This window comes from Psammomys obesus, unplaced genomic scaffold, assembly GCF_907164565.1.
Source record: "Psammomys obesus unplaced genomic scaffold, mPsaObe1.curated_primary_1811, whole genome shotgun sequence".
Lineage (NCBI taxonomy): Eukaryota > Metazoa > Chordata > Mammalia > Rodentia > Muridae > Psammomys > Psammomys obesus.
Window position 1 is genome coordinate 1527330 of NW_026592509.1, and position 15760 is coordinate 1543089.

Here is a 15760-nt window from a genome sequence, read left to right on the forward strand (position 1 = left end):
CCCTGTCTTGACACCCCAACCACCTGTGCGCACACACATACACACACACAGAATATAGACAGTGGGAGAAGGTCAGTGCAGGCAGGAGTGGTTGGCTTTCTAGTCTCCCTTAAAAATTTTTTTAGATTTATTTATTTATGCCTGCATGTATGCATGCACCCCTCATTCTTGCCTGGTGATCAGAGATTGTCAGACTCTCTAGAACTGGAGTTATGGACAGCTGGTGTTGCCATGTGGGTGCTGGGAACCGAACTTGTGTCCTCTGCAAGAGCAGCAGGTGTGCCTAACTGCAGAGCCATCTCTCCAGCTCTGAACTTTCTGTTCTCTTGCTTCTGCCTTTCACGTGTTTGGGTCCTGGGCCTGCACCACTCCTGCTTTGCCTACCTATTCAGCCTGCTGCTGTCTGGTGAGCCACCAGCCAACCCCTCAGCTGCCTCCCTCCCTCCTGTGCACAGTCTCTGCATGCCGCCCAGGCTGGCCATGAGCTCCTTGGCCCCCCGCCTCCACCTCCTGAGTGCTGGAATTACGGTCACTTGCTGCCACCAACTTCCCTTCTACTCTGCAGTCTTTCTACCCAACCTAACCATCAGCCAGCGTGTGTGTCTGTTTATCGGTCCTGCCAAGATCCCGGGCGGTCAGCAGAGTGGGTGACAGGGCCTGAGAGCGGGCCCTAGCCGCAGAGTATGTAAGTGAGGCTTCGCACGGGGGAGCAACCAGAGCAGGCGCACAGCTGGGGTGGGCTGCAGCCAAGCCTTCCTGTTAGGCAACCATTCCAGGACCGGGCCACACGCCCCCAGCCTACAAGTCCTGTCTTAAAAGCCACATTCAGCGTACAGGCCTTTCCAGGCGTCTACTATGAAAACTCTCAGAAGAGGCAGGCCGAAGGACGATTGCCCTAGGAGGCTTCCAATCAAATACCATTGGAGTGTCAAGAGAGGCTGGGCAGAGGCCCAGGGGCGGTCTTAGTGGAGAGTGGGTGGAGTTGGATGCCCTCAGAGTTCCACAGTCCTGGCTGTGTACAGACAGGATGTAAAACAAGAACTAGGGCTTCCAGGCAAAGGATCCACTGGCTGCAGGCAGAGAGGGAAACGGCCTTCCGTGAGCACCAGGCGCCCAGGCTGAGTGTTGAGGAGGAGGCCGAGGCCTGGATTCCCAGGTTTGAGGGGCCAGCACCCCAGGGTCTGGCGGAAGAGGGTTGGGGCCCAGATCCCTGAGTCTGAAGGAGGAAGCGTGTGACCTTCTCCTGAGGGTGAAGAGGAGGCTGTGGTCTGAGGGGGGAGAGCAGGGACTTGGGCATCTGAGTCTGAGGAAGGAAGGCTGAGCCTAGACTTTTGGGTTAAGGGAAGAATTCTTGGGATTGGACTCCTGGGTCTGAGGGAGGGGAGCAAAGTCTGAGCCCCTGGGAATGATGGAAGAGGATAGGGCCCAGACGGAGCCTTGGGTCTGAGGGAGGAGAAAAAGAAATCACACACGTCTGAGACAAATTTTGGTCTGTCTAGTTCTGTAATTAATTAACTAAAGTGGATCAAATGAGGAGGTGAAAGTTCACACAGGAGCAGGTCACTCCTGTCATCTTGGACTGGGTCCTCATCCCACCATCCAGCGTCCTGGTCTAGGAAGAGTCCTCACGGACTTGTGAAGAATCAGCAAGGCGGGTTCACAGGAGTCACGTGTCCCTCCCACTCCGGGTCCCCTGCCAGGATGGGGATGCCCCAGCCCTGGGTCCTTAGCCTCTTCTTGGTCCTCCTGCCTTGGACCTGGGGCACAGGTAAGAGGCCACCCGGACCTGGAGTAAGCAGAGGGATCAGGAAAAAGTGCCAGAGAGTGGGAAAGAGACAGTAAAAAGGCTTTTCATGATGTCCTAGCCCTCCTGGAAATCTCACTGTGGATAGCTTTTCCCAGACTTTGAGTCAAATACACTTGACAATCTCTGGTGTTTGTCTCTCAGTCTGTCTGTCTGTCTCTCTCCCTCGCTGGGTCTCTCTCTCTCTCTCCCTGTAGGATCCGTCCCTCAGACTAAGCCCAGTTTTTCACTATGCATCTCTGTGGGATGCAGCCTCTGTTCAACGGACTCCCCTCTTTCCTCTGACAGCTACCCGTCCCCCCCTGCTGTACCACCTCACGGCTGTGTCCAACCCACCCAAGGGGGTTCCCTCCTTCTGGGCCACAGGCTGGCTGGGCCCTCAGCAGTATCTCAGCTACAACAGCTTTCGGAAGGAGGCTGATCCCTGTGGGGCCTGGATGTGGGAAAACCAGGTATCCTGGTATTGGGAGAAGGAGACCGTGGACCTGAAAAACAAAGAACAGCTCTTCTTGGAAGCCCTCAAGGCCCTGGAAAGCATCAATAATGGTCAGAAGAGTGGGGTGCAGTAGTCTGGGCCTGAGGAAGAAAAATGGGGTTTGGACTCCTGGGTCAAGGAAGGAGGCTGGAACCCTGGGTCTGAAGGAGGAGGAGGAGGTCTGAACCCTAGGAATAAGGGTGAAGGACCTTAAGGTCTGAGGGAGGAGGAGAGAGGAAGGCTGGCCCTTGCTCCTAAGTCTCCTCACCTACGTGTTGGCGTCTAGGTAACTTCACGCTGCAGGGCCTGCTGGGCTGTGAGCTGGCCCCTGACAATTCCTCATTGCCCACGGCTGTATTTGCCCTCAATGGCGAGGAGTTCATGCAGTTCAATGCAAGCATCGGCAACTGGACTGGGGAGTGGCCTGAGACAGAGATCGTTGGTAATCTGTGGATGAAGAAGCCTGAGGAGGCCAGGAAGGAGAGAGAGTTCCTGCTGACTTCTTGTCCTCAGCGGCTGCTGGGCCACCTGGAGAGGGGCCGCCAGAACCTGGAGTGGAAGGGTGAGCCCATCTTCTGTCCCTCCTCTAGACCTCCACAGCCTGCTCAAAGCCCTCCCAGCCTCCTCCTCAGTGCAGGCCGCTCACACATTCCAGTGGGCGTTGTTTAAGGCAAGGTTCCGGGTAGCCCAGGCTAACGGGGAGCTCACTGAGTAATTGAGGATGGTCTTGAATTCCTGCTCCTCCTGCCTGCTCCCGAGTGACAGAAGTGGGTTGCCACACCCAGCTAACTGTGTTTTTTGAGAGATGGGAGCTCAGTACATAGACCAGTCTGGCCTCGAACTCCGGTATCTGCCAGCCTCTGCCTCTTGAGTGCTGTTTGTTTGTTGTTATATTTAGACAGTCTCACAGTGTAGCCCGCGCGTCCTCAAACTTGTCACCCTCTTGGTCTCAGCCTCCTGAGTCTTTCTCTTTTTCAGCCTTTCCATGTCTTTTTCTTCTTATCTTCTGAGGGTTGTTTGTGTATTGTGGACCCAAACCTTCATCAAAGAAGTCTTTCATACACACTTTCTCCGCCTTTTTTCCTTTCATTCTTTTAAAGGTGTCTTCAAAAAATGGAGCTTTTACTTAAAAAAAAAAAAAAAAAATTCATGTGCTCTCTTTGCACACATGCCTGGAAGAAGAGGAGGGCATCAGATCCCATTATAGATGGTTGTGAGATGCCATTTGGGACTTGAACTCAGGACCTCTAAAAGAGCAGCCAGTACTCTTAACTGCTGAGCCATCTCTCCAGCCCCCTTCATCATTTTTCTCTCTTGTTAGTGTATCTTGGAGGTCATTCCCAACCCAGGATGACCTAGGCCTTTCTCTGTGTTTGGAGGAGTTTTACAGCTTCCTATTCTACGTGTAGGTTCTCTCTTTCTTGCTTTACTTTCTAACAAATTGGATGTGAAGAAGTTCTGTCATTTTCCATGCGGGTTTCACCCTGTCTGGACTTGCATGTGTGTGCTCCTGTGCTTGGAGGCCTCAGGTGCTGTTTGTGGGACAGCCCATCTTTTTCTGATAAACAAGTTGTGCGGCCCAGTGGCTACAGCACTCGGTGATCTTGCAGAGTCCACCCACACAACTCATAGCCGCCCATAGCCCCAGCACCGGAAGCCCAGTGCCCCAGGCCTCCTTGATGGCCACCGGCACGCACGTCCACGTGTGTGTGTGTGCACTAATAACACTGAGATCTTTTTATTTTATTCTTACTTGTGTACCTGTGTTGTGTGCACTTGGGTGTGGCTACTCACCAAGGTCAGGGGAGGGGGTTATATCCCAGTTAGCTGGAGTTACAGGTAGTACCTCTCATTTTCTTGGCTCCGTTTGGGATTGGACACAGGCCTGAACTCTGCCTGGGATTAAAAACATGCATCACCACTGCCTGACAGTCTTTTGGATTTTTGAGACATTCTTAACACTTGCATTTACTCACTCACTTACTATCTGGTGCATTGTGTGACTGACTGTGTGTGTGGTATGCTTGTGGTATGTGGGCGCCTGGGGGGGCGCCTGTTCACAGCACGGAGGCCAGAGAAGTGTCTTCCTCCATAACTCTCCATCTTATTTCTTTGACCCAGACTCTCTCACTCAACTTGGAGCTATGCTGGCAGCCATATGGTCCTCCTTCCTCTGCCCCTACCCTTAGCACCAGGGTTAGAGCTGCAAAGACATGCTTAATTTTTTGCATAAAGTGCTAAAAATTTAGACTTGGGTCCTCATTCTTTCTTTTCAAAGAATTTATTTAACTTTATTTTATGTGCATTAGTGTCAGAGCCCTTGGAATTGGGGTTACAGACAGCTGTGAGTCGCCATGTGGGTGCTGGGAATTGAACCAGGGTCCTTTTAGAAGAGCAGGCAGTGCCCTTAACCACTGAGCCATCTCTCCAGCCCCCGGGTCCTCATCCTTGTGCAAAACACTTTTACCTGCTGAGCCATCTCCCCAGCTTGAGGAATTGTGGCTGGATAGCAGTCCGGCCAGTCACACTGTCTGTTTATCTGCTGTTGGGTGTTTAGATTGTTTCTGTAATTTGACTGTTGTGATGGACGCTGCAATGCAGAACATGGGCCAGCATTTCCCCGATCTGATCTCTTGACATCAACTTCTGGATAAGTGTCCACAAAGTAGAAATTCTGCTGCTGCTGCTTTTTCTTCTCTCCTCCTCCTCCTCCTCCTCCTCCTCTTCTTTTTCTTTGGATTATCCAGACAGGGTTTCTCTGTGTAGCCTTGACTATCCTAGAACTCACTTTGTAGCCCAGGCTGGCCTTGAACTCACAGAAATCTGCCTGCCTCTGCCTCTCTGAGTGCTGGGATTAAAGGTGTGCACCACCAACTCCCAGCTATGGCTGGCTTCATTTAAAAAAAAAAATTGTGTGTGTGTGTGTGTGTGTGTTGCCTCCATGTATGTTGGGGCACCATGTGCATGCAGTACTCACAGATGCCAGAAGAGGGCATCAGACCCTGGAGCTGGAATTACAGGTGCTTATCAGTTACCTACGATGTGGGTGCTGGGAATTGAACCTGAGTCCTCAGGGAAAGCAGCCAGTACTCAGCCATTGCTCTCCAGCTTCTGGGCTCCTTTATTCAGGAAAACCATGGTAGCCCGGTGTGATGGTACATGCATTGAATCACTTTCAAAGCAGGGACAGATAGATCTCTGTTGGAAGCTAGCCAGGGCTAAGGGAAAAAGAAAAAGAAATATCATAGTAGCTGCACCGTTTACCCTCCCCTTGACAAGGATTCCAATTCCTGCAGGTCCTGGCTACATTCGAAACTTTCTGTCTGCATGTGATTCTGTTTTTAATAATAGCCTTTGGTTATCAGGTGTAAAGTTGCGTTACTGTTTCTTTCCTTCCACACAAGGCAGGGGCTCTACCGCTGAGCCACACCCTTAGCCCCATTACTGGCGATTTCTAGGCTCTACAGCCGAGCAACACCTCTGGCCCTCATTTTATTTAAAAATATTTTTAAAGTTACCTTTATTTATTTATGTGTGTGTGTGTGTGTGTGTGTGTGTGTGTGTGTACATGTGTATTTGTGTCAGGTAGGTTGCAGAACTTTGTAATTTGGATCTCTCCGTCCACCATGTTATGTAGGTTCTGGGGCTGGAACTCAGGTCACCAGGCCTGTCAGCAGGTACCTTTATCCACTGAGCCATGTCACCAGCCCTCTTTTACTTAACTTCGTGAAACTTTTTCTGAACACATTTAGATTTCATTGCTCATTTACAGGCATCTGTAGTCACCTGTTTTGTGGGTGACCACGGACGCCGGAAGGCATCACTTCACCCAGTGCTGGTGCTGGGAACTGAACTCAGCTCTGTGGAAAGGGCAGAGAACACTCCCAGCTGCTGTGTCCCGCAGGCTCTTCACTGGCCCCTTTCTCACTCTCAGGCGAACTTTGAACTCACTCTGCGTCTTGAGCCTGTGGTCCCTCCCCGCCACAGGCCTCTGCCACCCAGCTTAGTGTGTCCGGGGCCCAAGGAGTTTCCTTGTTATTTTTTCTTTCTGCTAAGCAGAAGTTCAAGGCTCGGCTGACTCTGGGGTTGAACCCGCAGGGTCAGGTCTGGAAAACAGGAGAAAGATGGGTGTTCCCAGCTACCTACAGGAAGTCACCACCACTAGACAACAATAACAACCACAGGCAGAACACAGAAGTGCTGACTGAGGTCCGGTCCGCTGGGGCCGAGTGAGGGGCCTCAGGTCTTACTAGCTGGCAATGAGGCCCCTCTTTCGGGGAAGTAGCCAAGCTTCCTCTTCCCAAGAAATTGTCAGCTTATTTTCTGCTGAGGACCCGAGCAGAGCCAAGATTTCGAGACCCACCCCGGACAGAGGGAACGCCTCTGCCCAGCACAGGAGTTTACTGCTGTTGATTCAGGGTCTTGTGTAGCTCAGGCTGGCCCCAAATGTCTTATGTAGCCAAAGGTAACCTTGAACTCCTGATCCTTCGACCTCCACCTCTGAGTGTTGGGATTACAGGCATGCTGTAGAATGGATGGCTGGTTTCATCCTGCTGGGGACTGACCCCAGGACTTCATACATGCTGAACAAGCATGCTACAAACTGAGCCACATTCCAGCCACGGAGTGTTTATTTATTTGTGTATTTCTTTATTTTATTTTATTTGAGACAGTGTCTCATTATGTCATTAGCCTTGCCTAGCTTGGCATTGCTATGTAGACCAGGCTGGCCTGGTATCCACAGAAATCCAGCTGCCTCTGCTCCCTAAATGCTGGGGTTAAAGGTGTGCTTCACACCCTCAGATCTCTTTTTTGAGGCAGCATCCATCTCATTCGGAACTCCTGATTTTCCCGAGTTTCCTCCTCAGGGGCTGGGACTACTTGTGTGGGCATGTATCATCACACCCAGCTATGGCTACTCTTTGCGTGAAGACCTGGGTTCTGATCCCCAGCACACTGGCAAAGTCTGGTGTACGGCTGGACGGCTTCACCTGCAGGCCTGGGTCACAGAGCCTTACTGGCAGCTAGTGAGGCTGAAAGGGGAGAACCCCAGATTCAGGGAGACCCTGTCTCATAACAGTAGCAGGTGGTGGGAGAGATGGCTCAGTGGTGACAGCACCCGCTGCTCTCGCACAGGGCCTGAATGTGGGTCCCAGCACCCACACGCTGGCTCACAACATCTGTTACTCCGGTTCCAGGGGATCTGATGGCATCTTCTTCCAGCCCCCATGGGCATTGCATGCGTGTGGTTCACAAACGCACGTGCCCCAAACCACCCATACACAGAGTGAAAAATAAAGGGGGGAAGTGAAGAGCAACAGAGGAAGACCTCTGCTCTTCACCTCCAGCCTTATATGTAGGTATCACACACACAGCAAAAGCAGGAGCGAAGGATGAAGAAGGAGAGAAGCGTGGTAGCGGGATCAGCGGGGGACCGTCCAGGGTCTCAGGGTTGGGTGTATGTCACTCTGAGGAGTCAGCGCAGTGCCGATAGAGAGAAGTAGGTGTCTGTCCACGACCAGCTTCACACTAAGCCCAGCTTGACTGCTGGCCCATCCCCTCTCCCCACAGAGCCACCCTCCATGCGCCTGAAAGCCCGCCCCGGCAGCCCCGGCTCCTCCGTGCTGACCTGTGCCGCTTTCTCCTTCTACCCGCCGGAGCTCAAGCTGAGGTTCCTGCGCAACGGGCTGGCCACAGGCTCTGGGAACAGCAGCATCGGCCCCAACGGCGATGGCTCTTTCCACGCCTGGTCTTGGCTGGAGGTCAAACGTGGCGATGAATACCATTACCAGTGTCACGTGGAACACGCGGGGCTGGCAGAGCCTCTCATTGTGGACCTAGGTGAGGCTGTTGGTCCAGCCTCAGAGCCTTCTTTCTGCTCCTGGCTTCTGGCTCTCCATTAGCAGATGACCAGTCCCCTGGCTCCGACCTGAGCCCTGCTGGTCTTCATGGCACCTGACCATTCACTTCCTCCACTGACAGTCCTGGCCTCGGCTTTGGTGCTGCACCAGCTTTGCTGCTTGTCCTGTGCCTGCGTCTGTCTCTCTCCTTCCTCAGCTGGGTTCTCAAGCAGCTCCACCCCAATGGGACCATGTTCGTTCTCTCGATCTCTCTCTCAATATTTATATATATGCATATGCTTATATATTTAATTTCCCTACATTCTTCATGTGACAGGGGAAAGCAGAGGTGAGTCTGTGTCATGGCATCCTTGTGGAGGTCAGAGGACAACTTGTGGGAGTTAGTCATGGGGATCAAACTCAGGTCATCAGGCTTTATGGTAAAGGGATGCCTTTACTCACTGAGCCATCTTGCCAGCCTAGATTTATATTTTAGAGGGTCAAGGTCATGTCTCCTGGCGTTGCATATGAATGCTGGGAACCGAACTCTGATCCTTTGGAGGAGCAACGGATGCTCTGGAGAGCCATCTCTCCATCATGTGTGGCTGGTTCTTTTTTTGGGGGGAGTGGGTGTTGATACTGGGTCTCTCTGTAGTCCCGGCGATCCTCAAACTCATTCCGCAGACCAGGCTGGCATCGATCTCACAGATCCACCTCCCTCTGCCCCCCCCCCAAGTGCTGGGATTAATGGCATGTGCCACCAATGCCCGGCAGGGTGACTCGAAGTGCATAAGGCCAGAGCCTTTCCTCTGCACGCCCTCACCCTCAGCCATAGGCTGCTGGGGGTCTCTGAGGGGAGTCACCAGCTCCTTTCTTCCCTGTCTTCATGATCCTTTCTGGCTGTAGACTCACCAGCCAGATCTTCTGTGCCTGTGGTTGGGATCGTTCTTGGTTTGTTGGTGGTGCTGGCGGCTGTTGCAGGGGGCGTGCTGCTGTGGAACAGGATGCGGAGCGGGCTGCCAGGTGTGAGCGGGGAAGCGCGGAGGGGCGTGGGCAGATGCAGAGACCCGGAGAGAGAGGCGGGGGTGGGGGTGGGGCTAACGGAGAACACGCCAGAGACACAAAAAGAGAAGGACAAAGATCCGGAGAGAGGGAGAGAGAGGGACCCAGAGAGAATGAGGGGGGGAGAGAGATAAGAGAGACAGAGGCAGACCCCGACCGCCCTGGGGAAGGCGGCCAGAGGGTGAGCCCGTGGACGCTGATGCTCACCTCCCTTTTTGTCTCTTAGCCCCATGGCTTTCTCTCAGCGGTGATGACTCTGGCGACCTGCTGCCTGGAGGAAACCTGCCCCCTGAGGCTGACCCTTCGGGGGCAAATGCCTTTCCAGCCACCTCCTGATGCCAACTCGTGCGGCCGATGCCCACTGCAGCGTTGGTGCTGTGTGGTCGCCTGAACTCCTGGAGTCTCCGAGCCTCGTGAGGGAGCCCTGGGCCGGATGTCCTCCCTGTGGACCCCCCCCCCCCTTTTTTTGCCTTTCCCCGCCTCCCCCCCCCCCCAATGTACATGGCTCTTTTTGATCTCCACATAAAACTGGGCCCAAATCTGTGTGTGCGCCGTTATTCTCAAGTTTCAGGCGGCGGGGGTAAATGGGCCGAGTTTGGGAAAGACGGCGCAGACTCCTCCTGGTTGCCTCCAGGCTCCTGGTGCAGCCTGCCCGTTTTATACCCTGAGGCGTGCAGTTATAATCATAAATGCATGTGATGCATGCGCTGTGCCAGGCATCAGGCATTTCTTCTCTCTCCCCCACCTCTCTCTCTTTGGCCTTTCAAGACAGGGTTTCTCTGTGTAGCCTTCGCTGTCGGCTGTCCTGGGCTCTCTTCGTAGACCAGGCTGGCCTCGAAGTCACAGCGACCTGCTTGCCTCTGCCTCCTCTGAGCCCCTGCGCTCCTCTCTCCCGCCTCTCCAGGACAGGGACTCTAGGTAGTCCTGGAACTCGCCCCCAAGTGCTGGGATTAACGGCATGAGCCACCACCTCTCTGTTCTTAAACGGATCCTAGAAAAGGAATCGGTACCGAAACATAAATAAATAAGTAAATAGATAAAAATCCTTTCCCTAATCCTCTGGGGCCGGAGACTCCGGCGGTGGGCCCGCCAGAGGACCATATGTCTGCTGGGAGTTGTAGTTCACATCGTCCTTACTGCCCACCACGCCGTCCCGGCCCCACCGCCCTGTGGACGTGGCAAGGGACTCCAGGGCACGCTTGGGCTCGTTGGCCCCGCCCCCGAGGCTCTCCTGCGCAGTCATTGGTCAGAGGGGGGGTGTTCCTGGATTGCCGGGGGCGGAGCCTAGCTGGAAGCCGTCCAGGCTGGGCATCTTTGTGCGAAAGCAGAGCTCACAGTGGGTTGCGAACCCAGGCCGGGTAACGGGTGTGTGTGAGTGTGAGTGTGCTCGTCGGGGGGTGGCGGTGGGCGAAAGGATGAGCAGCTAGCCATGAAGGGAGTTCCGGGGCGAGGGTCGCGGTCCAGGCCGGGGCATGATGCTTGCCGCCGCCACCATGCAGCTTTGCGCGGGACGTGGGCCACGTCTCCAGCCGAAATACCCTCTTTCTGCCCTTAGACCCCTCTGAGGCTCGGATTCCACCCCTCAGTGGTTTTACCTCAAACTCCCTATTCTCCTTGCCCACTTTTCTTGAGGCCCCGAACTTTTTGCAGCTCTCACATCTTCTATCTGCAAACGCTCCCCGCCGCCGGCTTCGAAGTTTTCCCCACATTCCGTCTGGTTTGGATTTTCCCCCATCTGACCCGGTCCTCACCTCTCCCCAGGAACCGATGATGTGGCGATGGTTGCTTGTGTTGCTTCTCTTACGGCCGAGGCACTGGGCCCTGGGGAAGCCATCCTCTGAAGCAGGAGCCCATGGCCAGGGTAGGGTCCACCAGGGAACCCCCCTGAGCGAGGCCCCCCATGATGACGCCCACGGGAATTTCCAGTACGACCACGAGGCGTTCCTGGGACGAGACGTGGCCAAGGAATTTGACCAACTCAGCCCAGAGGAAAGCCAGGCCCGACTTGGGTAGGAGGATGCCGGGAACCGGGTAGGAGTGGGAGGTGGAGGAGAAAGACTAGAGCAGGAGACTGAGAGCTGTGGGGGACCTGTGTCACCCACACCCGGGTTCCCCCTCCATTGCCCGTCCTCTCTGTGCCTCTGTGCGGGCATCCCCGGCCTGGCTCTATCAGCCTCTAAAAGGTCGCCGTCTCTTGTTGGAGACTGAAGAGATGGAATCTGAGGGAGATGCTAGGCTCAGAGGCCGGGGCCAGAAGGCCCCTCCGTGCGCAAAGGCTTTATTATTCTCGGTACTGTTACTCTGAGATAGACCCTCTCAGCACTGGAGCTCACTCTGTAGACCTGACTGGTCTGGAATGGAGACCCTCCTCCTTCTGCCTCGCTGGAAATGGAGCTGTGCGCCACGCCCAGCTCATGGGTTCTATTCTTAAAAGGGCAATTAGTGGCCTTGAAAGGTTGCAGAGCTGCGCTGGAGAGGAGGAGTCCAAGCTGGACCCGCCCACCTAGGGAAGGGGGCGGGGCTTGCGTCCGCAGGCCGGCTGAGCCTGAGAGAGGGCCTGCCCTGAGCTTTAACCTTGGTGAGGCCGGGGTGCGGGTGGAGGCCGCGCTCACTGTTGCACTTCGAGTCCAACTAGGGTTGAAGTCTGCAGAGCCTGGAGGGCGGGGCTAGGGTGGAGGTGTGACCTTGGTTAGTGCCAGGGGCAATTCTCATCTCTAGGACTGCTGTGGGGACGGGCCAGGCGAAGAGGGCAGACTTCTAGATAGGCCGGGTGCTGAGATTAACGTGTGCCTCTCCGTTCATTTAGGATCTCCACTGCTTTTCCCAGCCTGCCCGGCAGCGTCTCTGCGGGGCGTGGCTGGGGGCGAGGGGAGGATGAGGGCGGTGACACCTGTCAATGTCAATGCCCTTCCTGGTCTTGTGCATTTGGAAGGCAGAGGCAGGCAGATCCCTGTGAATTCAGGACCAGCCTGGTCTATGCAGCGAGTTCCAGGCTAATCAGGGCTACATAGTGAGACTCAAAAAAACAAAACAAAACACCTCCCCCCCCAACAACTCACTAAAACCAACCAACCAACCAAAAAACCGACACGCCCCACCAGAGCTCGCGTGTGGATAGTGTGCAGAATTTTCAGTCCTAAATGGAGGCTGGGAGTGAGGAGCAGAAAAAGCGTAGGCAGAGTGGGCAGGGCTCTGGGGTGGGCAAGGCCTGAAGATTGACAGGAGCCCATCCTCAGTTTGCTTGCAGACCGTGGGTGGCATTGTTTTTCCTCTTTATTTTTCATTTTTTTTTAAATTTTATTTATTTATTTTATGTATGAGTGGTCTGTCTGAGGAGGGCATCAGATTCCAGTATAGATGGTTGTGAACCACCATGTGGTTGCTGGGATTGAACTCAGGAGCTCCGGAGGAGCAGACAGTGCTCTTATGCGTTGAGCCATCGCTCCCGCGCCCTCGTTAAGAGAATTATTCTAGTTTATGTGTATGGGTATTTTGCCTACATGCGTTTGTTTGTGTACTACGTGCATGCTGGTGCCACGGGTTCCCTGGAACTGGAGTTACAGATGCTTGTGAGCTGCCTTGAGAGGATCAAACCCAGGTCCCTTCAGGAGCAGCCGCTGCTCTTAACCTCTGAGCCATCCATCTCTTAAGTCCCCATTTTTCTGTCTTCTGAAGGTTCCAGGATGGCTCTGCATGAGAGGGAGGGGCCTGGGTGGGCGGGGTCAAGATTGAGATCGGCCGCGCGCTGCTCTAAGGGTGGGGCCTCACCGGACAGGGCCGAGGACCCACACTGATTTCCCCTCCCAGGCGGATCGTGGACCGCATGGACCGCGCTGGGGACAGCGACGGCTGGGTGTCCTTGGCTGAGCTCCGCGCGTGGATCGCGCACACGCAGCAGCGGCACATCCGAGACTCGGTGAGCGCAGCCTGGCACACCTACGACACGGACCGCGACGGGCGCGTGGGTTGGGAGGAATTGCGGAATGCCACGTATGGCCACTATGAGCCCGGTATGCCCGCCTCACCTTTGCCCTTTGACCTCTCTTAGGATTTTATCACTGATACCTCTCATCCATTTCTGATCTCGCTAACCTGTGTGACAAACTGACTGGGGACTTCACATCCCTGGCCAGAAAGCTTCACTCTTAACCCCGCTGTCCAGATCCCCTCATCTCGGTTCTGTTTTGTTGGAGGCAGTTTCCCATGGCTGCTGCCCTGGCGTCTCAGTTAGGGTTACTATTGCTGTGATGAAACTCATGGTCCATCACTGAAGGAAGTCAAGACAGGAGCTCAGACATGGCGGGGACCTGGAGGCAGGAGGAGCCGATGCAGAGGCCGTGGAGGAGTGCTGCTTTCTGGCTTGCTCCCCAGGGCTTGCTCAGCCTGCTTTCTTATAGAACCCAATGGGCTGGGCTCTCCCACATCAGTCATTAATAATAAAAGCTCTACAGCAGTGGTTCTCAACCTGTGGGTCATGACCCCATTGGGGTCACATCAGACAGCCTGCATATCAGCTGTTTCCATTACAATTCCTAATGAGCAGAATTACAGGTAGGAGGTTGCAGCAAAATGCCTTTCTGGGGTTCAGCACAACATGAGGCGCTGTGTTAGAGGGTCACAGCGTTAGGAAGGCTGAGGACCACTGCTCCTCAGGCTTGCCTGAAGCCTTGTCTTACGGAGGCGCGTTCTCAACTGGGGGTCCCCCTCTCAGATGACTCTCGTCATAAAGTTACCAGCACACCTGGAAGCAGCAGCGTCTGGGAGGACAGGCAGGATAACTCAGCCCCAGGCTGCCGCAGCTCAGCCGACTCTCCGTCCTCCGGGTCCCTTGGAGACAGCCCGCTACTTCATCTAGCCTTGCCCCAACTTCAGTTTTCAGGTTTCTGCCCCCAAAGTTTCTTCTGCGGAGTCCCTGACCTCCTCAGCTCCTCAAAACTCTGCCCTGAAAAGCCCTTCCCTGTGCGCTGTCAGCGAGTCAGAGCCAGTCACTTCTGTATCAGAAAGAACCTTGGGGCTAGCGAAGCAGTGTCCGCTCAAAGCCAAGTCACTGTACACTCAGAAAAGGGGACAAATGGGAAAAAGAGGGGCTGGAGAGATGGCTCAGTGGTTAAGAGCACTGCCTGCTCTTCCAAAGGACCCGGTTCAATTCCCAGCTCCCACATGGCAGCTCACAACTGTCCATTTCCAAGGGATCAGACACATTCACACTAATGCACATAAAATAAAATTAAATAAATTATTAAAAAAGAAAAAGAAAAAGAAGAAAAGATTGTAGATGAGGAGCTTAGCAGTTCGGACATTCTCAGCACTGGGGAGTTGGCATATGACATAACGACTGTGTCGTGGCCGGAAACAAGACACTAATATATCACACACGCAGCTCTTAGAGTTGAACCTAGGGCCTCTCACCTGCTCGGGAAGGCTGAGCTACCCCAACCTCGCTGGGGGGCTCTGGGTGGGCCAGCTCACTGCTGTGTGCCCTCACTGAGCTGCATCTGTAGCCTTCTTTTATTGGAGACAGTTATGCAGCCTAGTTACCCAGGCTGACCTTGAACATGCAGTTCCCCTGCTTCAGTCTCTCTCCGTCTCTCTGTCTCTGTCTCTCTCTTTTACTTTGTTTTGTGCGGGTGGGTGGGTGGGGGATGGTGTTGGCTGTTTTTGGTTTTTCAAGACGGAGTTTCTCTGTGTAGCCCTGGCTGTCCTGGACTTGCTTTGTAGACCAGGCTGGCCTTGAACTCACAGAGATCCTCCTGCCTCTGCCTCCCAAGTGCTGGGATCACAGGGGCGAGCCACCGTGCCCGGCTTGACATGTATTCTTACACATGGTGGAAGTCCTCCTCTGGCGGGTCCTTCTGTCCCTCCTTCCGCAGGGGAGGAGTTTCACGATGTGGAGGATGCTGAGACCTACAAGAAGATGCTGGCTCGGGATGAGCGGAGGTTCCGGGTGGCCGACCAGGACGGGGACTCCATGGCTACTCGGGAAGAGCTGACAGCCTTTCTGCATCCCGAAGAGTTCCCTCACATGCGAGACATCGTGGTCGCGGTGAGTGCGGTGGCAGAGAACTTCCCAGCCCTGCCCTGAGCCCCAGCATCTTCCACACAGATTCCGGCCACCACCATAGATGTGGGACAGCTGCTCTCACACGTCCTCTCCAAATCCAGACCTTCTTGTCAGAGATGCCTCTGTTCCTGTTGGGTTCCAGTCCCCAGGCTGTGCCCAGACAACCGCCTCCTCAGAAGAGCCTCGGGGGAGCAGCAGCTGTGGCTGGACCCCAGGAAAACGTCGTGTATTTGAAATGCACGTATAACATCCCACGATTTAATCACGTCTCAGATACAAGATACAGAGCATACTCACAGGAAAACCCGCAGTGCGTGCAGGTGCTGTGGAGGCCAGGAGGCGCTGGATCGCCTGGACCTGGAGTTCCAGGTGGTTGTGAGCTGCCCACTGGGGGTGCTGGGAACTGAACCCGGGTCCTCTGTAAAACAGAAAACAGCAAGTGCTCAAACTTCTGAGCCATCTTTCCACTCTTTCTTTCTTTCTTTCTTTCTTTCTTTCTTTCTTTCTTTCTTTCTTTC

The 15760-nt window shown here is 54.3% G+C and overlaps 2 protein-coding genes across 5 annotated transcripts in view; both read left to right on the forward strand.

Moving 5' to 3' along the window:
- The first annotated feature begins 983 nt into the window (after window positions 1-983).
- Window positions 984-9656, forward strand: Fcgrt (Fc gamma receptor and transporter). The gene is made up of 7 exons (XM_055613627.1): window positions 984-1156; window positions 1500-1768; window positions 2093-2350; window positions 2566-2841; window positions 7851-8120; window positions 9026-9142; window positions 9408-9656. Exons 2-7 carry the CDS (start codon window positions 1702-1704, stop codon window positions 9515-9517), a joined length of 1098 nt encoding a protein of 365 aa, XP_055469602.1. The 5' UTR covers window positions 984-1156; window positions 1500-1701; the 3' UTR covers window positions 9518-9656.
- Window positions 9657-10480: 824 nt separating this feature from the next.
- The window catches only part of Rcn3 (reticulocalbin 3), an 8789-nt gene continuing 3509 nt past the window's right edge, over window positions 10481-15760 (forward strand). The window contains exons 1-4 of one of the 4 annotated variants that reach the window (XM_055613690.1): window positions 10481-10546; window positions 10943-11190; window positions 12989-13191; window positions 15052-15224. In XM_055613690.1, the coding sequence (XP_055469665.1) occupies window positions 10949-11190; window positions 12989-13191; window positions 15052-15224 (618 nt within the window). In that variant the 5' untranslated portion in view covers window positions 10481-10546; window positions 10943-10948. Of the gene's footprint in view, window positions 10559-10942; window positions 11191-12988; window positions 13192-15051; window positions 15225-15760 lie in introns of all 4 variants that reach the window. The other 3 variants (XM_055613691.1, XM_055613692.1, XM_055613693.1) reach the window with 3 other exon arrangements.

What these genes read in the sequence shown, in the direction of transcription:
- Fcgrt (XM_055613627.1), top strand. Translation starts at nt 1,702, where the DNA reads ATGGGGATGCCCCAGCCCTGGGTCCTTAGCCTCTTCTTGGTCCTCCTG. An exon ending in CCAGAACCTGGAGTGGAAGG is followed by an intron (nt 2,842 to 7,850) that starts GTGAGCCCATCT and finishes CTCTCCCCACAG; the next exon opens with AGCCACCCTCCATGCGCCTG. An exon ending in GATGCGGAGCGGGCTGCCAG is followed by an intron (nt 9,143 to 9,407) that starts GTGTGAGCGGGG and finishes TTTGTCTCTTAG; the next exon opens with CCCCATGGCTTTCTCTCAGC.